The sequence below is a fragment of the Scyliorhinus torazame genome, chromosome 7, assembly GCF_047496885.1.
Source record: "Scyliorhinus torazame isolate Kashiwa2021f chromosome 7, sScyTor2.1, whole genome shotgun sequence".
Taxonomy (NCBI): domain Eukaryota; kingdom Metazoa; phylum Chordata; class Chondrichthyes; order Carcharhiniformes; family Scyliorhinidae; genus Scyliorhinus; species Scyliorhinus torazame.
In genome coordinates, this window is record NC_092713.1 from 126,139,049 (window position 1) to 126,165,839 (window position 26,791).

Sequence of the window (26,791 nt, forward strand, 5' to 3'; positions counted from 1 at the left end):
GGTGTGTTGCAGGTGCAGAGCCTTCTGCTGGACTCATCCAGCTGGATTTGCCAAAATCCATGTGACGCATCTAACTTGGTGAGAAAACGTGCGTGTGCCATCTCACTGTTGAGTTCCTCCCGCTTCGGGATGGGGTAGTGTTCACGCATTATATTCTTATTGAGATCCTTGGGATCAATGCAGATGCGCAGGTCACCTGAAGGCTTTCTAACACATGCCATTGAGCTGACCCAGTCAGTCGGTTCGGTTACCTTGGAAATTATGCCCTGTTGCTGAAGCTCCTTGAGCTGTGCCTTCAGATGCTCCCTCAGCGGAGCCGGGACCTGGCGTGGTGCGTGGACCACTGGCTTGGCATCAGGTCGTAGCAGAATCTTGTATCGATATGGCAGCGGCCCATCCCGTCGAACACATCCAGATACTGAGCGAGGATGTCGTCAATGCCGGCCTGAAGATCCACATTGGAGGATGTCGTTGTGTAAACCCGCTGCATGAGGTTCAGCTGCTTGCAGGCATGTGCGCCAAGTAGGGATGCCCTGTCTGGCTTGACAATTTCAAAACGTAACCGTGCATGGGTGCTCCGGTTGGAGACGAGTAGATGGCAGGATCCCAGTGCCGTGATGGCATTTCCAATGTAGTCCAGGAGCCTGCAGGCTGCTAGAAGGACCTTGGGGGGCTTCTTGATATGTTTGAAGTCTGCCTGAGAGGAGGTTGGCAGAAGCACCTGTGTCCAGCTTAAACTGGATGGAGCAGTTGTTGACCTGCATCACTGCACGCCATTCGTCCGCAGAATCCACAGCGAGGATGGATTGAATTTGTGATGAGTTGGATGTGGCATATTCACATTTGGTGATGATGCCCACACAGTAGGCGGAGTCCAGGCATTCTTCCTCTGGATCCGTTGTGTTGCCAGGATCAGAATCCTGTAATCATTGTTGCACACTCTGAACGCGCCGTTGTCGGAATTGGGAGCGCTGGCCCCTGACAAGTGGCGCAGACCTGCACAAGGCTGCATAGTGTCCAGGCTTCCCACAGTTTAAACATCGCCTGCCTCTTTCAGGGCAGTGTATCTTTATAGTGGGCGTTACCGCAGTCCGAGCACGTCATGACGTCGGTGTCCTGACGCTCTGCGCGTCGTCGCACATGCGCAGTGCTGGTGTCTACCGCTTCGTTATCCCGTTCGCATTGCGCATGCGCGGGGCCCCAGGAAAAGCACGCGAAATGGCCACTTTCATCAATGCTGAGGTGCTGCATCCGGGAGATGGCCTGCACACTCTCTGCCTCGTGGGAGTCAAGTTTCTCATTTTCAGCCGATCTGTACTGGGCGTAGCGATTTTTGGCGTGCTCATGCACTGTATGTTTCAATCGCGACTGGCAAGGTCATGTGCTTGATTTTCAGTAGCTGCTCCCTCAGAGGATCAGAGTGAACTCCAAAAACGATTTGGTCTCTGATCATGGAGTCAGCAATATCACCAAAGTTGCATGACAGCGCTAGCAGGCGGAGGTTAGTTAAGAAGGAGTTGAAAGATTAATCTTTTCCTTGTACACGCTGTTTGAATATGTAGCGCTCGAAGATTTCATTGGTGTCCACTTCACAGTGACTGTCAAACTTGTCCAAGATGGTCTGAAACTTTGTCTTGTCCTGGCCTTTGGTGAAGTGAAAAGAGTTGAAGAGTTTGATGGCTTGATCACCCACTGTTGAGAGGAGAAGCGTGATCTTCCTTGCATAAGACGCACCCACGAGGTCTGAAGCTTCGATGTACAGCAGAAACTTTTGCTTGAATGTCCGCCAGTTGGCACTGAGATTGCCGGCGGTCCTGAGCTGGTGCCGGGATACATTCGCTGGTCGTCACGGAACGGACTGAGGTAAACAACCTAGATTAAGCAGTCTCCTGGTAGCATGTTGTGTTATGTACTCTGGGATAACACAGGCTGCAACTGGATGCAGCTTTAACCAAAAGATACTCCAGACCTTGAAAGTTAGTTCAATCTGATTTATTGAACCAGTAGCACAGTTCTCTATGAGTTTGACTCTCTGCTAACCTAAGTGTGGTCACTCTGTCTGACTGAACCAGACTAGCTCTTAGCCACGTGCTAGAGGTGTGATACTGTAAATACACCCTGACTCACTCTGTAGATGTTCATCAGTGGAAAGAGGCGGAGTGTAAGTGCCTCGTGCCTTTTATAGTGAGATACCATCCCTGAGTGTCCTGCCTGCTCATTGGTCATGAGCTGTTCTCTGTGTTCATTAGCTGTCTGTCTGTGCCTGTCTGTATATCATTATCTGCATGTCTGCATGTCATGACAAGCCTAACATCAGATTTTGTAATACATTTAGAAATGACAAATAATAAGCTTAAGCAGTTCTTAAATCTGCTAAGGTTAGCAGCAACACTAAAATTGCAGTTTAACTCAGAAATTCAAACATGATCTCAAAAGCACATGATGTGAAATTACCTGGTGGAGTTCATCTCTCCTCACTCTGGTTCGATCTCACTCGCGTATCAGACTATTTTGAGCACCGTTTATGCTCATCAAGGGGTAAGTGAAATGTCTCAGAAGTTCAGACATCCTCTCAAAGAATTTCTTAAATGATAGGAGGCATGTTCCATGTAAGCATTATTATGCAATTCTGTGCCAGGCAAGAGGATTGTATTTGTACAAATAAGGCACTATCTGGCTGTAACTGGTAACTGCAGGTTCAAGTCACAGAGCAATCGCCATGGCATAAATATCTTTTGAACTCCTTAAACTTGTATTTTAACATCTTTATTGCTCATTCGACATTTCTTCCAAATTGGGAGAAACAATCGATGTTTGTGCTCTATCAGACTTGGATATTTCACGTGATGACTTACAAATTGTATTGGTGCTCCTGATGAATTATCATGTCAGGAGACCCTTAGAGTGTTTTGGGAGATGACTGTAAGACACATTAATCAGACCTTGTTCCAATTCAACAGCAACTGACAGCCTCGGTTGTTCAATGCAGATTTCAGTCCTTGCGCAACTTCAACCTCCGAGCTTAGAATGCTTTTTTATTATTATTTATAACAATTTTATGATTGTTTATGGAGGTGCTTCCCTCTGTGTTGAACGATCAACTCCCTCCTGAACACTAGAACTGCTTGGCTAATGTCTTTGCAGCTCTAGAACCTTTGACTAAATCTCAAAGGCATTTTCAGTATAGTGGTAAATAGCTTTGTGTACCATCGTAAAATTGTGTTATAATTCCCAAGAATAAAAGAAATCTCCATAATGTTTATTTCATTATGAATAATGAATAGCTTGTATTTCTGTTTTAAAAATACATTTATTAGCAACAGAACCCTATATGGGATGTTTTATGGAGCGTAGGGTTATGTTTATATAATAGTCCTAAGAAAATGACTTACATTTGTTTAATTGATCTTCGTTAGGAGTGTTGCTAGGTAACATGACATACGTTGCCAAAGTACAGGAGGAATCAGCTGTGTTGTGACATTTTTTTTCTATTTTTCTTTAAAAAGTGTTCTAACTCCACATGGTGTCAAATCTGCTCCATTCAGTAGTCTTGGAATTATTCAAATTATGCTTTATTTATATAAATTTACTTTACAGATCTGTTATGTCTCAGATTATGAAAATACATTTCTGGGTCTGTCGCAGTTAAGTCCAAAATTGAATTCAGAGCTGCAGTAGAAACAAGAAATTATTGCCGTTTTGATCTCCCTTGATGTTTTTTTTGTGCTTTGTAAAGATGAACCGTGGAACATTGTCTGAGGAAAATGATAAATTTGGACACCTTGAATCCTTTCAACATGTGTTTAATTAGAAGCTTAAACATTGATCAGACAGTGGGTTTATCACTACATATGACACTGTGCTGGCTGCGACCTAATCTGGAGACCTTTGTAAGAATAAATTTTGCCTCACCACTTTGAACTATCGCAAGAGGTTTATGATCTTGAGGAGACTAGTGTCATTGTAGCATTCCAAGATGTTGAAGTCTTAAAATGTAGGCTGAGAACTTATTGCAGGAGTGATGATTAAGTGACTTTGCATGAAACTTACTGCAACAGTCGACGAGAGGAAAATGCTGGATGCTGGACAATGTGAGCCCAGTGTAGCTGATGTGCAACGAGATGGATAGTACAACATTAAAACCGACAAGATGGTGATGGATATAATGTCGCGTGGACTTGCTCATTGATGTAGCTCTTTCGAAGTAAAGAACACTTTCTGCTCGGATGCTTGTGTCTCTGGAGGCAAAAATGCAATTTACACCCAAGTGCCATGTTGTATGTGAGACCCCATCAAAACCATTGCTCATTGGAATGGCACAGCTTCAGTTGGCTGTGCTGTGGGTTTCTGTGTATGTTGATTTGCTGAATTATTTCCTCTCCCAAACTGTAATTTTACATTTATAAACCTTGAATCCATTGTTCTATCAAACAGTTTGAGGTGAAAAGGTAATCACTCTGTTAGGTTCTGCTCACTCAAATGGAGATAGTTTTGTTTTAAGTTAATGAATTTTATCTTGTTTGTGGGGTAGGGCAAATGTTTTGTACATGGTAGTTAGTAAAATTAATAAGGTGGCTCATGCTTCTGGACTGAAAACTGGCTTCCAATAATGAAGCCTCAAATGTAAGACTAATATTATTGGCAGCAGAAACAGTGGGTTGTTTGTTAATGAGAAGAATGCGTTTTGAGTTGGCCTACAATGCCTAACAATCTTTAAAATATCACCATGTGGTCTGTTTAGCAATGCTTTACAATCTATCAAGACTGAAAGCAAAGACAAAATCACATTGTGTCCTGATTGAAGACCTTCCCTACATTGATGATGCTGTGTTCGATACCCAAACGCAAATTCAGCTACAATGATTCACGGACTGTCTGTCCCATGCCTGCAACTTGCTTTCCCTGACCATAGCATCAAGGAATTGATGGTCATGGGATGAGGCGTTGCATCTCCGCCCCGGATTGCAATAAATAAAGTTATTAACAGATTCTGTTACCTCAGGTCCATGGTGACAGACAATTTGTTCCTTGATGCAGAACCTGCTGCACGCATAGGGAAAGCAGCTATCTGTCTGATTCATGAGACCCTGCACCTTAAGACGAAGCTGATAGTTTTCTAAAGCCTGTGTTCTCAGCATGTTGTGAATGTACGTGAAACATTGTAAACTTCTAGCTATCAGAAAAAGAAGCTCAGCAATTTCCATTTCATGTGGTGCATTATGGATGTATCCTGGCAGAACCAAATCACAAATGTGGCAGTCCTCTCAAAGGCAGAGCTCCCAAGTTTGTTAGCACTCATCAAACAGGTGGTTCTTGTGGCTCAGGCACACCCACAGGATGAAAGATGTTTGCGTTGTCAAAGACTTTCTGGATAGTGAAGTATCCAGAGCCAGATAAACCCCTGTAGAATGCCCAAAGCTCCACTTTAATGATGCTTGCAAGCTTGATGTTACAGTCCTAGATATTGATTCTTGCTCCGGGAATCACATGCTAATGGCAGAGAAAAATGGCCTCACCTCCTGCAGGCTGGCATGCACCACCACGATGACTACAGTGGCTTTGCATCACCAAAACATCAATCCACAACAATACTCAGTAGCTTAATGTTTGGTGCTTATGGCAGAACCTGGCTGTCGAGAATTGGCCTCTTCAGCCATGAGCAAAGATGCACCATATGAAGACACCCACCTGAAATGGATTTGCTTGCAACCTGTCCATCGTTTTTCGTAGATGGAAGGTTGCCAGCCACTTTAGACCCATAGAATTGTGGTGTTTTTTGCAGTGTTTTATATCTGTTTGCTTAAGTGCAGGATGCATTGTTTTTGTGTAGAGTTCTTCTTGCAACACAATAGCAAATAAGTCAGTTCAGGAGCATTGGCTGCAGATGAAAAGCCATAATATATTTATGTTTTCAACTGTACAGCTGTTTAGCTCGAGCAGTTGCTGGTCAATAGTGGCATTCCATGTGTCAGTGAACAAATTCTCTTGATACCTAAAGCTGCAGTTCACACATCACCATAGCTCCAACTGTCGAACATTTCAATCCCTCAGTGTGTTTTCAGCCTCGAGACTCTCCTGGCTGGCTCATGTTTCATTCTTGGCAATTTGCCCTAATGATATCCCTCAGGAGCCTTCAGACCCTGTTCTTTTCCATATTTAATCATGTTATTTTAATCCTGAGGATGAGCAAATTATGGTGCAGACGTGACCTTTTCACTGTTATGCTGTTTTTATCGTGAAACATTTTTTAACATAAGGGTTTACAGTCGATTGTTTTGCACTATGTTGTGATTTAATCAATTGATTTTGGAATTTGTTTCAATATTATTCTTTTTGTTTTCCAGTTAACGGCTTGTGTTCATGCGTCAGCTGCCATGCTTTATCCAATGTATTGGCAGCATATTTACATCCCAGTGCTCCCTCCCCACCTGCTGGACTATTGCTGGTAAGGCTACTAATCTATTTAGAGATCCCTACTACAGTTACCATTGCAGCTTTTAAAAATCAGGATAACGCATGGAGTTGGTACATTAATATGATATTAAAAAGGCAACAGCGGTATCACATCCACAATATAATCGTTATGAATGGCTGCAGTGCAAGTTCCCAGGATGGGCCAATTTTCTTTTCCAACTCTTTAATGAGGGGAAGGATTTGAACCATTGCGTGCTATTCCTAAAAGAGAATTTCTACAGCAATCTTGAAAGGCTGATGTAAAATCTGTTAATTTATTACCATCCATTTCTCATTTTTGTTGGCACTGCAAAATATGGATGTGAGATGTTTCCAGCTGATTGATATGGGATTATTTTTTAATAGTTGACTGGCCTGTTTTGAGGTGAATGTCCACAAAGCCAGTCAACCTGTTAATTTTTCAAAGAACTATGTTGGAGCACCAGCTGAAGTGTTTGTTTTAAAAGGCCATGCTGCCCTGTAAAAACCTCTTTTCACTTTTGCAAAACTGGAGATTGTTGCACATAGCTTTATTTTCTGTACATTGTTGGCATCGATCATTGCTTTATGGCACTTCATACCTGTAAAAGTGAAAACAGTATGGTACCAGAACAAAAGAAAACACCCGTAAATTCAGCAGTAAAGTTCGGTAGGAAGCGAATGTTTGTTGTGAGCCGGAAATATAGCATCCATTACTGTGGTAAAACCTGAGAAATCGATCCACGCCTAAAATGGGTATTAAATATGTAAATAGGACATGTGCACCTGTTTGAGACTAGTGCTGGCTGTGTCTCGGTCATTGTCACCCAACCCACCATTGATGTTGATGTAATGTTCTAAAAAATTGTCAACTCTGTGTCAGCAAAATAAATAGAATATCCCCCTTGATTGTTAACCATTTTCATCTCTCCAGCTGCCTGATCAATTAAATAATTTTGAAAAAAAATGGTGGTGCTATTGCCGGTACATTGTAGCCATCCTCTTTTTGTCGACACCTTTACATATGACATTATTTCTTTTTAAAGAAATATTTTTTATTCCCCTCCTTTTTCACATTTTCTTCCAAATTTACACCCAACAATAAAGAATAAACAGTAACTAATGTAATGTCAATCCCCATATAAATAACAGCGATCCTATCCTCCCATCAAACCCGACATTGGCCCGTATGTTAACATAAACAAATGACAAAAAGGAATCAGGAATGACGTTATTTCTATACGTGATTATATACATTGGGTCCATCCATCATTCATTGTACATGGGAGGTTGTGCACGTTTTTCTCCCATGCTGTTTAAGTATGTCCTTTAAATAGGACAATATCCCAGATAAGTGCAAGGGGGTTGGGGGGGGGAGTGGGGGGGGGGGGGGGGGGGGGGGCAGGAGAAATGGCTATCATGTCAAAAAAACAGATATTCGAGTAGGTGTCCAATGACTTGGCAAAAAAAAAGTGAGTTTGTAGGAAGGATTTAGAGAAGAAAGGGTGGAAAAGCTTAGGGAGGAAGTTTTAGAATGTGGAGCAGAAGTTGTTGAAGTTTGTGCCCCTTGTTTTACTTTAGACACCTGCGACAGAAGTAAACTTTTGGAAACCTTCCGAAAGCACAAACGGGGAATTATTCTACCAGCCATGGACAGAAATTCATAGTGTCTGAAGCGATTGCAAAGTAGTGTTTGCTGGGAGGAAATGTTGGGAGCACCGGACCTGGTCAAAACATTAGGAGTGGACAAGGCCAAATGGGGATTGAAATAAGCAGCATGTGGTGAGCAGGAGCTAAGGCCACAAACAAAAGAGTGTGTTTGACAAATTGAACTTGCTGAAAAGAACCTGAATAAAAGGCTTCAAACAGGGAGTTACAGGTGAGATGGGACCACTTGGGACCACTTGGGATGGTCAGAAACTGAGTGAGAATGGGGTTCAAGGAGCAAGGAATGAACTTGTGAGCTTGGCAAAGGTATGGGGAGGTGTGCGCAAAGTTCAGGGCAAAAGTTCAGTTCAAATTTTGTTTGGTAGGGCAGGGGGAAAGCAGCTAAAACAATGATCTTGTCTTAATGCAGAAGGAACCCATGAGTTTCTTGCATATTGGTAAGGTGGAGAGGACAGGAGAACGATTTAATGCCCATCCCTAATTGCACCTTGACAAGATGGTGATGAGTTGCATTCTTGAAGCACTGCAATCCTTCTGGTGCAGGTACACCCACAATGCCCTTGGGTTATCCCACTTGGCACTTCCAGTAGGTCAGTTGTCAAAAGGTTCATCTCTTCTGGCAACTGTTGCAGACACCATGGTTGATGTTCAACAGAGCCTTGGGACTAGCTGCTGGGGGTGGTGTTCAGCTAGTGCTAATTTGGGGAAAATATCTTTGCTTTGAGTTGTCTCTTTTATAACTTCTGTAACCTGTCCCATGCCAGTTTCAATGACTTGTGAAGTGTAGATTCTGTCCTCATTCACTGTGTACCATTAATAACTCTGCAAGTTCAGGTTGAGAAACCTGCAATAACCACTTAGAACTACAGAACCTCAGAAATCTTACATGTGCAAAAGGGCTCCTCTCTTGTCTCCACCTCTGGTGTTGACTTGTGGGGTGAAAATGTAAACGATCATGCAGCCTTTTGATACAGAAGTTACGGAAGTCATGCGCTAAAATTTACTTTGCCTGTTACCCTGTTACATGAATGCTGGTACAGCAAACCTGAATTTGGCTGCCTTGCTCCTGCACCGGTTATGGATTCTCAATGTTCCCACTGTTGAAGATAGTACATGACCATTCAATGTCACAAGGATAGCTCAAGCTGTCTCATTGAATATGCAATTCTTAGCCTTCAGTTTGCTCCCTTTCTGTTCTGTGAGTGTGTTCTAGCAGCTGGCTGTGACACTGCAACCAGCTATCTGTCATGGAATCTGAGGACTAGCCCATTGTGATGTTGATGCCCAAACTTCAAATTGTGGCAGTAATATCAGTGATGCAGCGAAGGAGTCCTCTATCCAGTGCTGCATTGTTGAGCTTCTGAGGTTGCCATTATAATGAGCAGAGTCTGTTTGCATTTGCCATTTCCTCAAGGATAAGAAGTGGTATAGCTTTTAACAGCACCATGCATGGACAATTGGGCAAAAGTGTCCAGTTTGAAAGGAGCTCTTAAGCACAAATGAGTAATCATAGCACCGGTTACAACTATTGCTTTTTTTCTTTATAAATTTAGAGTAGCCAATTGTTTTCTTTCCAATTAAGGGGCAATTTAGTGTGGCCATACACCTACCTGCACATGTTGGGTTGTGGGGTTGAGACCCACGCACACATGGGGAGAATGTGAAAACTCCACACGGACAGTGTCCCGGGGCCCGGATTGAACCTGGGTCCTCAGCACTGTGAGGTAGCAGTGCTAACCACTGTGCCACCATACTGCCCAAAGGAAAATCAAGGTTCGATTGGATAGCAGAGAATGGTTCTGAGCCATCGACCTCTGGGCTATGGGTCCAGCACGCTTCCGCTGCGTCACTCTGCGCCCTGGTTACAACTATACCCTTGGCAGTGATAACTGTTGTGTGGTCTTTCACAGTCAACTTGGTGAAACAATCATTAATGACCATGCCACATTCCTGCCTTAGCTGAGGTTATCAAGGGAAAGTTCAGCTATGGCAGTCAGCGTGGATGAGAGAGATGCATTGGGACTTCGGGTATCTGATACTAACATGTTTCCAAGGCTGTCTGCTTTGGGATATTGCTAAATTTTGATGAATTGAATTCTGTTAGATGTAATGGTTCAGTAACAAAATATAGAATACAGTTTGTTTTATATTTGACATTTGTTTCAAATTCCTCCTTTAATATCTTTTATTTTTAAAAATATTTTTATTGAACATATTTTGATAAATATAAAGTAATAAAACAAAACAAAAACAACCAAAAAACAGCACCCTCCCAGTGGTGACTAGCTCTTTAAAGAACATAATAAAAGGACACCATCTTTTATAAAATCACTCCATTGCACCCCTTAGCATGTACTTAATTTTCTTAATATGTAAAAACTCCATTAGACCCCCAGCTATACTGAGGCATTGGGTGGAGAAGCTGACCTTCACTCCAACAGAATCTGCCTGCGAGGCGAAGGCTAAGATATTCTCCCGCACCCGTCTGTAGCTCCAGAAGATCTGACACCCCAAATGTGCCCGCTTGGGGACTGGGCTCCAATTCCATCTGTAGAATCATCGACATGGCTCTGAAGAAGGAAACCCAAAACCTCACCAGCTCAGGACATGTCCAAAACATATGCATATGGTTTGTTGGGCCCCTCGCACAACGCTCACACTTGCCCTCCACTCCCTCAAACAATCGGTTCATCCTAGCCCTAGTTAAGTGCTCCCGGTGCACCACCGTCAACTGTATCAACCCCAGTCTCGCGCACAATGAAGTGGCCAATGCAAGGCTTCACACCACACCCCCTCCTCTAATTCCACCCCTAACTTCTCCTCCCAATTTTAGTTTCATATCTTTTCAATATTGGACCTTGAGAGCTTGCTTTCTTAGTCATGTTAGTTTTATTGTGTGGAATATTTGATGTACCTTTATTCTTTGTTGAAAATACAACAAAATGCGAAACACAATATCAGACATCTAATATTTAATTCCCTGAGCATGCTCCTGCTTTATAAGCAAGACTGATGTTTTGTACTAATTTAAAAATACTTCAGCTGCTAAATTGATTTGTTTTTAACTGAATTTTCAGCTGTTCAAAATTATAATGCCTCAAGTAAAGGGTGTGAATTTGTTGTCTTTTTTTCTTACTGTGGAGTATCAAAATACACTTTCTGATCAGCGCTGTCTTATCTGTAGATCAAAATGATTTGAATTGGCAAATGTTTCTGCCTTTTATATAATACAGCACAGGCATTAGATTATAATTGAATACCATCAAATATGCTGAGGGGCAAAAAGTACTGTATGATTACTGCGGGCGAGTTATTTTAACTTAATTGAACTAAACTGTTTTTTGTCTACCATGTACATGAAGGTTTTAGATCAGACTGCTGGATTTCACAAAACTTAACAAATGTATTTTAAAGTTTACTGTGCTGAAGGATATTAATCCTTCTGCAAAATAAGATGTACAGTACTTTTGCTTTAAAAGCGGCATAATAATCATATTTGTGTTGTCAATTTGCCCGTTCACTGTAAGCTTATTGATGCAGTAGATATTTCACGAAAGGATTAAAGATATCAATATCAGACTTTAAAGTATTAAATTGCATATATAAATACATAATGAAGTTATTGTGTTTCAGGGGAAGAATACATACACAGAATCACAGAATTGTTACAGCACAGTATTATATGCCAGTCTTCCAAATTCACTGGGGACTGGTGAAGTGTTCTGGGGATTACATTTCTGGCAGGGTTTATGTTGCTGTTTACACAAATTAAGCTAGTCATGACTATTCAGAAATTGAGATTAAAATGTTATTGGCTAGAGACTACATTGTGTGTGCTGTAAATAATGGGGTTTGGTGGAAGGGGAAGAAACAATTGAACCGGTCATAAAAATCCAAGTTAGATTCTGAGGAACCTGTTTCCTGCATTAAAAAACTGGAAACAACAAAGAACTGCAAATATATGGCTAATTTTTGCATCTTTCTCCCTCCAACATATTAAACAATGAAAGCAGTCATTAACAGTTACCTCATTTTGTAATGAACAATATATAACTGATTTAGCTGCCTGATATTTGTGCTTGAAATGCCCATTCTTCGCTCAAAGATGGGTAACCATTAATGCTAATCTTTAATACTAGATAGCATTGTTTCCGAAGCCACCAATCATGCTGTAAATAAAAATCAATGAAGGAGTTGTCAGTCCATATGTGTAGCATTGTGATGGGAACTCAGAATCTGGTATTAAATTGATCACTTGGTAGTCCTTTACCAGATGCAATTTTTATGTTCAGTTTATCACAGCAGAGCTACTGTTTACAGGATAACTCGTACACAGTGCAGCATTTCCACAAGCCTGGTTTCGTGAGATGGGAGCAATTATTTGTCACTTAACTTGCCTGCTCTGCATAATGTACGGACAGTAATTGCTACAGGAAATCACATATTTATCAAATAAAATCCTTCAGCGAAAGCAGGCCTTGTTAACAGTTGCCCATCTCAATTGTAATTTGCGTGCCAAAGAAACATTACTTTATAATTTTCCATTTTTTTCACTGAGATGCATGTGTCTGTGCGTGCACAATTTTGGCTTGCACTGTATTTCATGTATAGATCTCTGGCTGAAAAATATTTTGCATATGAAACAATTCTGAGATGAGTAATACTTGAATTAATGCACTGCAAGCATATCCTGTTTATTTTTTTTTCATTTTGAACAAATATTGTACCTGGTTATTTTTAAATGTTCTCCACCTGTTTTCACGTGATGTGTCAGTTGCTTCACTTGATCTAGTTGGCAGGTAGTGCAAAAATAGTGTAAAGGTGATTTCCTTGTTGCCTCCCATTTAGTAATTATCCCTCATTTCCTGCACAGGAGCATCTTTCACTTGTTTGCCCCTGATGGCATGATAGAATTGAGAAGCTCTTGGTTTAAGTTGTGAATATGTAGGGCACATTCCATTGCTTCACAAACTGTCTTGTACTTGATTTTCAGTAACTGTGTTCTGATCTTACAAATACTTCCTTTGACAAATAAAGTTTATTTAGTTTTGTTTCTTTATTCCAGTGCCCCGATGCCCTATCTGGTTGGAGTTCACTTGAGTTTAATGGATGTAAGTTGAATATTTTTTGCTATTTTTAGTCCCCGTGTTGACTTGTAGTATAGAGATCTTATTACACGGCTTAAAGGGCAGAAAGCACATGTTGACTAAATGTCAAAGTCAGAATGCCATCAATATTGTTGCAGCCTTAAGTTCCGAAAGTTAAAGCAAGCTTCATAAACAAAAATTAAGCAGTGAAAAAAGTATGAATCATCAGATTGTTCTCAAGATATTTGGGGAAAATGGAGAAAATATTTCAATTAGAGAAAACAACTTGGCAATAAAAAGAGTATGCTTTTTGATATATAACAGTTTTGCTGAATGTCGTGACTTTATATTTTCAAAATATGAAGGGGGGTTGGGGGCTGTCCTTCACAGATTATTTCCTGGACTGTTTGGGCTAAATTATATGATCTCTAGGTAGAATTGTGGGTGAAGAATGCAAGAGGTAGTCTCTACCTACAATTGTTTAGGCTTGAAGACAACATTATCCATCAATCTCCCAACTGCTCACCTGAAGTTTAGAAAAATGAACTCAGAAATAATGTTTAATTCTTACGTTGCAAATTAACCTACATTGTTTATAACGTTACAAGTCAAATAACTACCAAGGCAATGTTGCAACATATAATTGAATTAAACCATCTTCTTGATAATGTATATTTTTTCATTGCTGAAATTGTGTTTGCAACATAAATACAGTTAAAAAATATTGCTCTGGGGAATTGGGTGGCATGGTGCATTTAGACACTGACCTTTTGCTTCTTGGAATAGGTTCAAATCCAGCATCTTTCCTCTATTTGTTGGTTTAAGGGAACCGACGTGAAGTAAATTTGACAGATTAATTTACTCATGGGCATGAACCAGGATGGGTGCTGTAAGGAATAGGAAAAAAGTGTTGTCAAGTTGGTGTGACAGGGTGTATTGTTCTGAGATGGGCTGAGACATGCTATTGCATGAGAATAAAGGGAAACTGACTCTGGATCTCGCTGTGCTGTACCTGACCTGCTGCTGACACTGGATTCCTGAAATATGAGGAATTCCAATGCCCAACCATTGACATTCCACAACTTGTTGCGTTAAAAAAAAATGCTGCATTTTGCTGAGAAGAGTTCAGAGCAGAATTATTCCTGCAAACATTTTGATGTTTAGACTCTATTTTTTAAATTCTCCTTTTTAAAAAAAATTCATTTTCCGGGATGTGGGCGTCACTGACTAGGCCAGCATTTATTGCCCATCACTAGTCGCTCTTCAGAATGTGGTACTGAGCTGCCTTCTTGAACCGCTGCAGTCGCTGAGGTGTAGGCACACCCATATTGGCTTTAGGGGGTGAATTCCAGAATTTTGACCCAGCGACAGTGAAGGAACGGCGATATATTTCCAAGTCAGGAAGGGGATAATTAGGAGAGGGATGGACCATAGAGTGTCCCTCTATGCTGATCCTCTTTTACTTTACGTGACAGACCCAGTCCCCACCATGGGTGATATAATACAACTATTAAGGTGCTTTGGCTCCTTTTCAGGATGTAAATTAAATCTGCAAAGGAGTTGAATGCTTTCAGGGAATCCCCCGGGGAGGGAGCCAACCTGGGGGTGCTTCCATTTCACTTGGCCGATTCCTACTTTAGATATCTGGGGGTCCGAATGGCCCACAATTGGACCCGACTTCGTAAATTGAATAATACTAGCCTGGTAAATAGAGTCAAGACCAACCTACAAAGGTGGGATAACATTCCCCTGTCCTTGGCAGGCATGGTCCAGTCGATCAAGATGAACATTTTGCCACGATTTGTGTTTTTGATCCAGTGTCTACCGATTTTCCTTCCTAAATCTTTTTTTGGGAAGAGTTGGGAAGTTGATACCATCCTTTATATGGGTGGGCAAGACCTTGAGGATTCATAGAGCAGGCCTTCGAAGGCATAGACAGTCGGGGAGCCTGGCACAGCCTAACCTGATATTTTATTACTGGGCAGCTATTGCAGAGAAGGTGTTGCGTTGGTGTTGTGGTCTGGGAGCAATGTGAGTGCAGATAGAATCGAGGTGACGGTGTCATGTGAGAGTACCTTTAAGAAATGGGTGTTTATAAATGTGTGTATATAAATATCTATAGTGAGAGTACCTTTAAGAAATGGGTGTTTACTCCTGCAGTGATGTCAGAGAGTGGGTGGAGCTGGGCGTCTGTCAGCTTTTTACTTTTGTTTTTGAGCAGGCTGCAGGGTGTGTTTTAGTTTCCTTTTCAGTGTGGGAGCTGAAGCCAGACAGAGCAGCTAAATTGTTGATCTCTCTGCCATCAAAAGACTATCTCTTGATCATTTGGTGAATTCAAAATTATAAATATTCTCAGTAGTGAAGTTAAGCCTGATGTCTTTCTATTTTGAAGGTTTTTTAAGTCCTATGGATGTTAAAAGGACAGCATAAGCATTACTTAGTGTTGTATTCTTTGGGGGTTGTATCTTAATTAATGGTTGCTGAGATGTTCACTATGTTTCAAAAAAGTTAACTTGAGTTCATAGAATAACCATTGTTTTGCTTTAAAAAATACTTTTCCATTTCTGCTGTACCACACCTGTAGAGTGGGCCGTGTGCTTCCCATACCACAATCTATTAAATGTTGTGGTCAGGTGAACTCCATGATACACTTTGGGGTTCTCTAAACCCTGGCCCATAACAGGCGGCATCTCTCCCATTCTCACTGACAAAATATTCATCAAATTCAGTGGATGTTTCCACTTTGAAGATATGGAGACTATTTCGACAACATTTTAAACTGGGCTCTGTCGAAGCTGGCTCCCATCTGTGCTAACCATCTGTTCAAACTGGCGAGATTAGATGCCATGTTTGGGGAGGAGGAAGGGAAGGGACTGGAGAGAGTGGGCGATTTGTTCCTGGTAAGGTGGTTTGCTAGTCCAGAGGAATTGACAGAAAAGTTTGGGCTCTCGGGTTCAAATTCATTCAGATATCTCCAAGTTCGCAATTTCGCGAAACGGAACTTTGCGACATTCCCCGTGGCGCCACCAGCATCTCTAATGGAGAGGGTTCTTTCGCTCGCAGGATTATCATAGAATTTACAGTGCAGAAGGAGGCCATTCGGCCCATCGAGTCTGCACCGGCTCTTGGAAAGAGCACCCTACCCAAGGTCAACACCTCCACCCTATCCCCATAACCCAGTAGCCCCACCCAACACTATGGGCAATTTTGGACACTAAGGGCAATTTATCATGGCCAATCCACCTAACCTGCACATCTTTGGACTGTGGGAGGAAACCGGAGCACCCGGAGTAAACCCACGCACACACGGGGAGGATGTGCAGACTCCACACAGACAGTGACCCAAGCCGGAATCGAACCTGGGACCCTGGAGCTGTGAAGCAATTGTGCTATCCACAATGCTACCGTGCTGCCGATCGGAGGAAGGGGGCACTTCTGATATTTCTGGATGGATTTTGTCAAAAGATTTGTGTCAGTGAAGTGGGCTAAGGCAAGGTGGGAAGAGGACTCGGGGCCCATATTGGATGACGAGGTGTGGAGTGAGGCCCTTTGTAGGGAGAACTCTACGTCTTTGTGCGCGAGGCTTGGTTTGATCCAACTTAAGGTAGTTTTTAGGGTGCACCTGACAAAGTCTACAATGAGTCACCTCTTTGCAGGGACGGGAGAGGGTTCGAGCACTGCACAAGAGGTCTGGCTAATCACACGCACATGTCCTGGTTTTGTCCCAGACTTGTGGGTTTTTGGGCCTCCTTTTTTAGCACCATGTAGGCGATTCCGAAAATTGAGCTGGAGCCCTGTTCTTTAGTGGCCATGTTTGGGGTGTCAGACTTGCTGCAGATGGTCGCAGGGGCCAATGTCCTGGACTTTGCCTCGCTGATTGCCCAGAGGCGAGTATTGCTAAAATGAAAGTGTCTATCGCCACCCAGTTCCTCAGTGTGGCTCGGGGGCCTTTTGAGTTCCAAGACCTAGAGAAAGTTACGTACACCGTAAGGGGAGCAATCGAGGGGTTCTATCAGAGATGGCAGTCTTTTATTGTTTCTTTCGAATAATTGACCACCATTAGTTGTTGAGGAGGTTGGGGGGTTAGATTTAGTGAGGCACTGTTTTATGTTTCTGTTTTTATGGTTGATGTGTGTAAATTTGTTTACTATTTGTCAGTTTGTACTTTGTAAATTTAAAAATGTTAATAAAAATATATATATTTTTTCATTTCCAAGTTAGGATGGTGAATGACTTGGAGGAAAACCTCCAGGTGGCGGAGTTCACTGCTCTTGTCTGTCTAGATGGTAGTGGTGGTGGGTTTGGAAGGTGCCGCCAAAGAAACCTTGTTGAGTTCCTGCAGTGCATCCTGTAGATGGTGCACATGGCTACCACTGTTCATCAATGGTGGAGACATTGAATGTTTATGGAAGGGGTAGCAATCAAGCACGCTACTTTGGCCTGGATAGTTTAGAGCTTCTTGAGTGTTGTTGGAGCTGCACCAATCCAGGCAAGTGGAGAGTATTCCATCATATTCCTGACTTGTGCCTTGTAGATGGTGGACATGCTTTGGGAGGGGTCAGAAGGGGAGTTATTTGCCACATGATTCCTAGCCTTTGACCTGCCCTGGTAGCCACAGTATTAATATGGCTTGTCATTCAGCTTCTGTTCAGTGGTAACCCCCAGGATGTTAAATGGGGAATTCAATGATGGCAATGCCTTCGAATGTCAAGGGGGGATGGTTTGATCCTCTCTTGCAGGAGATGGTCATTGTCTGGTACTTGTATGGCACAATTGTTAGTTGCAACTTGTCAGCCCAAGCCTGGATATTATCCCGGTCTTGCTGCATTTGGACATGGACTGCTTCAGTATCTGAGGATTCTCAAATGGAGCTTAATATTGTGCAGTCATCTGCGAATATACCCATTTCTGACTTTATGAAGAAGGTCATTGATGAAGCAGCTAAAGCTGGTTGGGCCTAGGACATGACCCTGAGGAACTCCTGCGGTGATATCCTGGAGCTGAGATGATTGACGTCTAATCATGACAACAATGTTCCATTGTTCCAGGTATGACTCCAACCAGCGGAGGGTTTCCCCGTGATTCCCATTGATGCCAGTTTTACTGAGCTCCTTGATGCCATATTCGGTCAGATGATGCCTTGATGTCAAGGCAGTCACTCTTACTGCATCTCTGGCATTCAGCTCTTTTGTTCATGTTTGAACCAAGGTGTGTAATGAAGTTAGGAGTTGAGTGACACTGGTGGAACTCAAACCGAGCGTCCATGAACAGATTAGTGCTGAGTAAGTGCTGCTTGATAGCACTGTTGATGACCCCTTCCATCATTTCACTGATGATCGAGAGTAGAGTGGTGGTAATTGGCCAGGTTGGATTTTTGCTGTTTCTTGTGTGCGGGACATTCCTGGGCAATTTTCCAAATTGCCGGGTAAATGCCCGTGTTATTGTTGTCCTGGAACAGTTTGGCTTGTGGCATGGCAAGTAATATTGCTGAAGTATTGTCAGGTTCCATAGCCTTTGCAGTATCCAGTGCCTTCAATCGTTTCCTGAAACCACGTGAAATTAATCAAATTGGCTGAAGACAGATATCTGTGATGTTGGGGGCCTCTGGAGGAGATTGAGATGGAACATCCACTCGGCACTTCTGGCTGAAGATTATTGTGAATGCTCAGCCTTGCCTTTTGCACTGAAGTACTGGGCTCCTCCCTCATTGAGAATGAGGATATTTGTGGGGCCTCCTCCTCCAGTGAGTTGTTTAATTGTCCATCACCATTCACAAGTAGACATGGCAGGATTGTAGAGCTTAAATCTGATCCCTTCGTTGTGGGATCGCTTAGCTCTGTCTATCACTTGCTGCTTATGCTCTTTGGCATGCAAGTAGTCCTGTGTTGTAGCTTCACCAGGTTGACACTTTATTTTTCAGTATGCCTGCTGCAGCTCCTGGCATGCTCTCCTGCACATTCCATTGAACCAGGGTTGATCTCCTGGCTTGGTGGCAATGGCAGAGTCTGGGATATGCTGGGCAATGAGGTTATAGATCGTGACTGGTAACAATTCTGCTGCTGCTGATGCTCCACAGCATCTCATGGATGCCCTGTCTTAAGTTGCTAGATCTGTTCAAAGTCTAGCCCATTTAGCACAGTGGTAGTACCACACAACATGATGGAGGGTATGCTCAATTTGAAGCTGGGACTTCACGAGGACAGTCGGTGGATACTGTCATGGACAGGTGCATCCCCCGGCAGGCACATTGGTGCGGATGAGGACAAGTATGTTTTTCCCTCCTGTTGGTTCCCTCACCAGCTTCCGCATTCCCAGTCTAGCAGCTGTGTCCTTTAGGACCCGGCCAACTTGGTCTGTGGTGGTACTATCGAGCCACTCTTGAGATGGACATTGAAGTCCCCACCCAAAGTACATTCTGTGCCTTTCCCACCCTCAGTGCTTCCTCCAAGTGGTGTTCAACATGGAGGAGTACCGAGTCATCAGCTGAGGGGGGACAGTGCGTGATAATCAGCAGGTGGTTTCCTTGCCCATGTTTAATGAAGCCATGAGACTTCATGGGGTCCAAATTCAATGTTGAGGACTCGCAGGGCAACTCCCTACCAATTGTATTCCACTGTGCCGCCACCTCTGGCTGGTTGCCTGTGAGACTGGAAGTATCACGAATAGTGATGGTGGTGTCTGGGACATTATTTGTAAGGTATGATTCTGTAAGTATGACTATGTCAGGCTGTTGCTTGATTAGTCTGTGAGACAACACTCCCAGTTTTTGACAAGCCCCCAGATGTTAGTAAGGAGGACTTTGTAGTGTTGGCAGTGGTGGGTTTGCCGTTATCGTTTTTGGTGCTGAGGTCGATGCTGGATGGTCCGTCCGGTTTCATTCCTTTGTGTTTTCGTTATAGTGGTTGAATACAGCTGAATGGCTTGCTAGGCCTTTTCAGAGAGCATTTCAGAGTCAATAACATTGCTGTGGGTCTGGAGTCACATGTAGGCCAGACCAGATGAGGATTGCAGGTTTCCTTCCCTAAAGGACATTAATGACCAGATGGGGTTTTATTTTACAACAATCGACAATGGTTTTTCGTGGTCATCGTCAGACTTTTATTTCCAGATGTTTTATTGAGTTTCAATTTCACCAATATGGGTTTAAATCCCACCATGACAGCTGGTGGAACTTAAATTCAATTGATATATCTGGAATTGAATCGCCTCAGTAATAGTGACTGGAAACCACTGTCCGTGGTCGTAAAAAAACACCTTTAAGTAAGGAAATCTGTCATATGTACCTGGTCTGGCCTACAGGTCACTCCAGACCCACAGCAATGTGTTTTGCCTCTGAAATGGCCTAGCAAGCCACTCAGTTCTACGAAACTCTTGCCAAGTCTAAAAGCAATGAAATTGGACAGCCCACCTGCCATCGACCTGGGCCTAACAGCACTGTGGGTGTTACTACAATACATGGACTGCCGGGTTTCAAGAAGGTGCATCACTTCTCAAGGGCAATTAGAGATGGGCAATAAATGCTGGCTTAGCTAGTGACACCCGCCTCCCATGAATGAATAAAGAAGAAAGAAAAATACACTATGTCCAAATTCAATGTGGGCACGAACTGGCATGCAGTGAAATGCAGAACTCGCATCTGTAAATTTCTGTTTCCAGCCTTAAATCAGAAGTTTTAACTCATTCAACCATCATTCATGCACATTAGGCACAGCCTGTTTAAGAACCTGCAACCAGGGGAACTTTTCAATTTTTAATGTGACTTGTACTTGAAACTGGATTAAAAGAAACATAATACAAAGCAGGTCTCATTAAGGATACATTTTTTTTAAATGCTGAAAAAAAATCGCAATTAAAAGACCAGTAGAATGACTTTGTTTCCTGCTGTGCCTGAAAGCCTGGTGGCAATGTTAAGAGACCCCCTCCTTGAAAAAGTGCAATTGGAAGCTGGTGGCATTTGAGAGTCAATGGGGTATAGCCAGTTTAGTGGGCAGGATTCATTTGGACGTAAGGTTTGATCGACGGACATGAAAGGCAAAAGAGACTTTGGTGCATTGCAGTTCTGCCTGAAACACTATGACCTTTTAAGCCACGTAATTCGTTTGTGCTGAGATTGTGTGTATCTAGGCACAAATAAAGTTCCAGGATGCAAGTTTTAGTGTTGCTGTCACGACAGACTTCCTGTTTATATGCTGTATCTGCTGTGTTCTGATTATTTTCCAAGCTAATTTTATTCAGTTATTTGCTATAAGTTATAATTTAATTAATTTTGCAAAGTTTTAGTCACATCCTAAGACATAGACACTGATTCTAACTGTTCCTGCATTAGTTCACATATAAACACCGGTTTCACCAAATTAAAAACACAGGTTCAAAAAGATAACTTTTGGGAGAATATAGATACAAGTGAAGTAGGTGAAAATCATACATATCTCCGCAAATGATGCTGAACTTGGAGTCAGTCTGATTTGATTGGGAATTTAACGAAAAACATCATTTTACAGTGAGCTTCAGGGTCCCCCGCACCCTCTCAAGTGAGGACACCCTGCTAAGGGACTGTTGAGGGTCCCCACTTTTCAGACTTGCCCAGCCCCTTCCCCCTTTTAGGACCCCCACCCTTAACCCCACCAACCTTTATGAGGCCCCTTCATACCTGCCCTTCATCCCCACCCTCATAACCCCTCTCATCCCCTCCCTTTTCAGAGGCCTGGCCCCCCTTAGACCCTGACCCTTGGCAATGCAACACTGGCACCCTGGTCCTGGCACCCTGGCAATACCCCTGGCAGCTTGGGTGTCACCCGGGCTCCCTACTAGTGGCAAGGTACCTGGGTTACAGAGGGAGGGCCAGGGGGCCACCATGTCCTGTCCCCGAACACCCAGGGCTCCAATGGCCTGGGTGACCCCCGAGGTGCTGCTACACCTGGTCCACATTTGTGTGGCCCAGTATTAAACGGTGCCTGGTCCAGACCTCGCCAGGAAGGCCGTCTGGTCCCAGGTGCTGGGAGAATCCAGCACAAACATATTTAAATGAGATGTATGCTGATTCAGCGAGGGCGAGATCTAGATCGCGACGTCTCGTGAGGTGCGGACGCAATGATGCCGGTAAATCGCGCCCAGCGAGTTTTTCTTGTAGTTACAGCAATGCTGAATATGGTAGTCCTCTCTTTCCTCTTTTTTCGTCAGAGATGCTGGAACTGAGTTCTGAAAAGAATGGACTTTAAAGGACTAGGTAGATGGCCATGGTCAATATGTTGTGCTTTCTTACGATCTTTAAACATTCTAACATCTGTTCCCCATCCTCAGACTGATTTAGGATTCTTTTGTAATTATGATTTTCTTTCTCTGCATTTTTCACAAATATCAAAGTTCCTCACATTGTTGTACTCGCTTTTTGTCTGATCACTTTTTCTTGATAATCTACATAACTAGTTTCAGTTAAAACCATGGCCATTTATATATTGTTTGATCTCACCTGCACCATACCGTCCACCATTTGTGGAGCTTTCTTAATTTATTGTACCTGTGATTTATTCACAACCTTATTCCTTCCACATGCTCGCAGAAAAGGAATTCGTCCAGTACCTTTTGTATTAACAATCTACATCGAGTTTTTGTTCCACCAACTCTTTTTAAAAATAAATTTAAAGTATCCATTTCTTTTTTGCCAATTAAGGGTAAATTTAGTACGGTCAATCCACCTACCCTGCACATCTTTGGGTTGTGGGGTTGAGACCCACGCAGACACACGGAGAATGCGCAAACTCCACGTGGACAGTGACCCGGGGCTGGGATCGAACCCGGGCCCTCGGTGCCTTGAGGCATCAATACTAACCACTGCAGCAGTGCTAACCACTGCGCCACCATGCCGTCTGCATTTTCCACCAACCCTGTTGGTAATCTGTTCCACAGTGGAAAAAAATTAACTCCATTTCCTGATTTCTCTTCCACAACTTCAACTTTAAACAGCATCCCCTAGCTTTTGAATCTTGCACCTGTATCCATGAATATATTGATGACCCTCTTCCCCTTTTGAAGAACAAATCTTTCTTATTATTCCACAGTCTTTATTCATTCTTCGTATGTGGACGACATGGACTACACACTGTTTATTGTCCATTCTTAGGGTAACTGGAGGTGATGGGTAAAAGTTTGAGAACCAGTTGAGCTTTTAAAAGAATCTGATAGCTTTCACAGCCAGTTATTGTGCTGCCAGCCAACGTCTTAGCTTGTTATAGTGGCATTTGAGTTCATAATCTTTTGGTTACTTACCCAGTACCATAACATCTAGGATTTAAGAGACAGTATATTTAAGAATCGTTATCTTCAATCTCCTCCAGACACGGTAATATTGGTCCCAGAACATTACTCTGGCTGCAACCTCAATGAGATGCCCATTGCAACATGCTTAGCTATAGAACCCAGTTAATTTGCTTTCTTCCTCGATATCCGCAAAAACAATGAACCGATGTTTTCATTGAGGAATCCACCAAACAGCCCAGTCTCTTTTCTACTATCTGAGCTCTTGATTTTCCTCTATAACTGTATTCAACATTGTCACTTTCTGTTGCAATTTGTATAGATTTCTTGTAATATAACATTATGTTTAGCACCATTAGCCACTAATTTGTTATTACCTGCAAACTCTGATGCTATTCTGGTCTCCAGCTCAATTGTAGAAGTAGCAGACAACAGTGGTCCTGGTTCTGACCCCTTGTAGGACTTCACGGTAATGCATTTCTATTCTGACAAATGCATCCATGTCCTTTGCATACAACCTTTCAGCCATGAATAGCTCAGCACAGTTCCGTTTTACCCTGCTACTCAGTGTGTTATGCAGGAGAGTGTGACATACCTTCCTTTAATCCATATGCACAAAATCAGTTGCCTCACCTTCATCTGTCAAACCTGCAAGCTACTCATAGACATACAAGGCATCCATTGAGATCTTTTTTGATTGCAATGCAGTGCGATATCATGGCTAATCAACACTTCAACTCCATTTACATGGCTTTGATTAATGTTCCATGATGCCTTAGATGGTAAATATCTGCTCATTTCAATGTGGAAAGAAACATAACTTAACTTCACCCTTTGACTTTGCACAGCAAATCATAGTAGTACCACTGCTCAGTGTGTGGGTTTGCAAACTCAACCAACTCGTCAGGCTCTGTGGATGGAAATTGCTAGAGCCTGGGCCCTTATTTTCTTTCACCTGAGGAAGGAGCAGCGCTCTGAAAGCTAGTGACATCGAAACAAACCTGTTGGACCTTAACCTTGTGTTGTAAGACTTCGTACTGTGCTCACCCCAGTCCAACGCCGGCATCTCCACATCATGGCCTTATTTTCTTGTTTCATCTTCCTAAACTTTTCTATTCTGCCTTTTTAGTCAGTGGTGATGGGTGGCCAAACTTGAAGTTAAAACTGGAGATGAAAATCGCATGTGGTAGAACCTGTTTCAGCCCAGGTGTTGCCTGGTTCAGTGGAGAGCAAATTGTGCATTTATGATTCATTCATGCAACATTTCACTTAAGAAGGTTCAAATATTCATCACCCACTTTGTGGATTGGGCTTAATACCTTTGGCTGTGCACAACAACCCATAACTGCAGTACTGCTGCCACAAGGCACCTGTATAGAGACAGGCAACCTCCGTACAAGAGCTCAGTTGCTGGAAATGCTGTCCTTTGGGAGAACTGCTGGCTGACGATATAGCAGCCCTGGAAATACAGGATTTTTTTCTTTTCAAAACTTGAGGGCGGCAGTCCTTTTATTAAAATAATTGAAATAAAATTTACAACAATGCTGAGCAAATTTTCTCTCTTCCTTCCAACAGAAGGTGAAGAATAAAGCTTTAGAAGATGTGATCATATTAAATGTAGATACAAACACACTGGAAACGCCATTTGATGACCTTCACAACCTGCCTAGTGAAGTGGTAAGTCAAAATGATACTGTGCTCTTTTTCAATTTCATTAGCTTTTTGTCAGGACAAAATCTTTCCTTTTGTAATCACAAATTGGAAGATGTGAGGGGTTGGGGTGACCAGTCCCAAATCTGCTGCTTTTTTTTCTTGTGAAAATCAGGAGCTGCAAATTGACTTTTATGAAAGCAAAATTATTTCAAGATTTTGACTGTGGCTGAAGAGAGGTTTTGAATTGTGCAGCCAGTTGTAAATGAATCTCATGATCCGAAGGATATCTGCATTCATTAGCTGTAGCTTTTTTTAAAATGTAAGTCTCTTCATCTTATACTTAATCATTAAATTACAAAGTATGCGTTTCTGTCTGCCTAGTGGCATTTCTTGCTGAAGAACGAGTTGAGTTGTGAAGGCAGCAAGAAGAAGGGGGCCAATTATCAGCTCCTGTTTCCCTGCCACCTGCCAGCTCCTTTTCCTTTAATTAATGTTCAGATGGCACCGGTCAATATAATAAGAAATACTTTTACAGTTGGGGTCACAAAATTGCTCCTTTGATCTTCAGTACTCTGAAGCATTTGTTTCCATGCATTATTAGTTTTCCAGTGCATTTTAATTTTCTTATCTCCTGACGGCCATTTTCAATGCAAACACATTATTTGTTTTAAAACTGACTTCTCCGCGCAATGCTTAGAGTTCTGTTTGGGAAGCAAGTGACCGTTTCAACTCACCACAGAGGTATCCTGCTCCAAATAGGAAGAGATGGTGAAGATAAAGGCTTTGCTTTTGCCAATGAAGTCTGATAAATGAGGTGTCGGCTGCATCTCTGCTTTGATCTTGTATTGCTTTTCCGGGTTGCTAATGCTTCAGGGTGCTTGGTGTTCCACGTGTTCATTTAAGCAAACCGCAAGCAATAGATGATCAACGTTTGTACCAAATGTCACGTGTCCGTTTCCGAGTATCCACCATGTTGTTTTCCTTACAGTTTCATGCAATGGGATAATTTGCAGTCAGTATTTGGTTTCCAGTGGGTTTCCCTTGCTTTTTTGCCTCTTTACCCCACCCCCCACTGTCAGGAAAGGTAATTGTAAAAATATTACAAGTGGGACTCCTGTTGATTTGAGTAAAGCTGCTGCAAGATATGTTTAGTTACATGTGAGTTCATGTCGCAAGGATTTCAGTCCATATGGAGTCTATTATTAGGTCAGTTTGTGTGTTGGTCTCAGTTGTCATAAAGGTCAGCAGGTCACAGTTGTCCTGAATTACTGAACTGTTTTCAAGTACACACCCTGCTATGGTGTATGCTGTCATCTTAATAATGGTCTCTTGTCAGATATTCACACATAATATTTAAGAGTTATTGACTATTAGAAATGTTAGTTTTGTTCATAGCGATACCACTTTGGAAAATACTGTGTATTTCCAGATGGAAACATAATTCTTGCTGTTGGCCTCTGGCAACCTGTTTATTTACATTCTTGCTGAAATACTGCTGTGCTCATGTAGATTTATAATGTACAAATCAAATTTTGTTTCGTTAAATTTTCATTGCACGAATAAGCCCCGAGTTACAAAGGACAATGTCTTGTTCTTAAACCTACTATTGTCAGATGCAGAATGAAAGAATGAAGTCACGTAAAAATGAGTTGTTGGAAATGGCCTATTTGTTACAAGTTTTTCCACTCTCCTGCTTG

At 42.4% G+C, this 26,791-nt stretch overlaps 1 protein-coding gene across 3 annotated transcripts in view; it reads left to right on the forward strand.

The window, feature by feature from the left end:
• dennd1b (DENN/MADD domain containing 1B) overlaps window positions 1-26,791 on the forward strand; it is a 415,175-nt gene that overhangs the window by 276,420 nt on the left and 111,964 nt on the right. For all 3 annotated transcript variants that reach the window (XM_072511469.1, XM_072511470.1, XM_072511471.1), the window contains 3 exons: window positions 6,345-6,445; window positions 13,166-13,211; window positions 25,017-25,118. In XM_072511469.1, coding sequence (XP_072367570.1) covers window positions 6,345-6,445; window positions 13,166-13,211; window positions 25,017-25,118 — 249 coding nt within the window. The remainder of the gene's footprint in view (window positions 1-6,344; window positions 6,446-13,165; window positions 13,212-25,016; window positions 25,119-26,791) is intronic.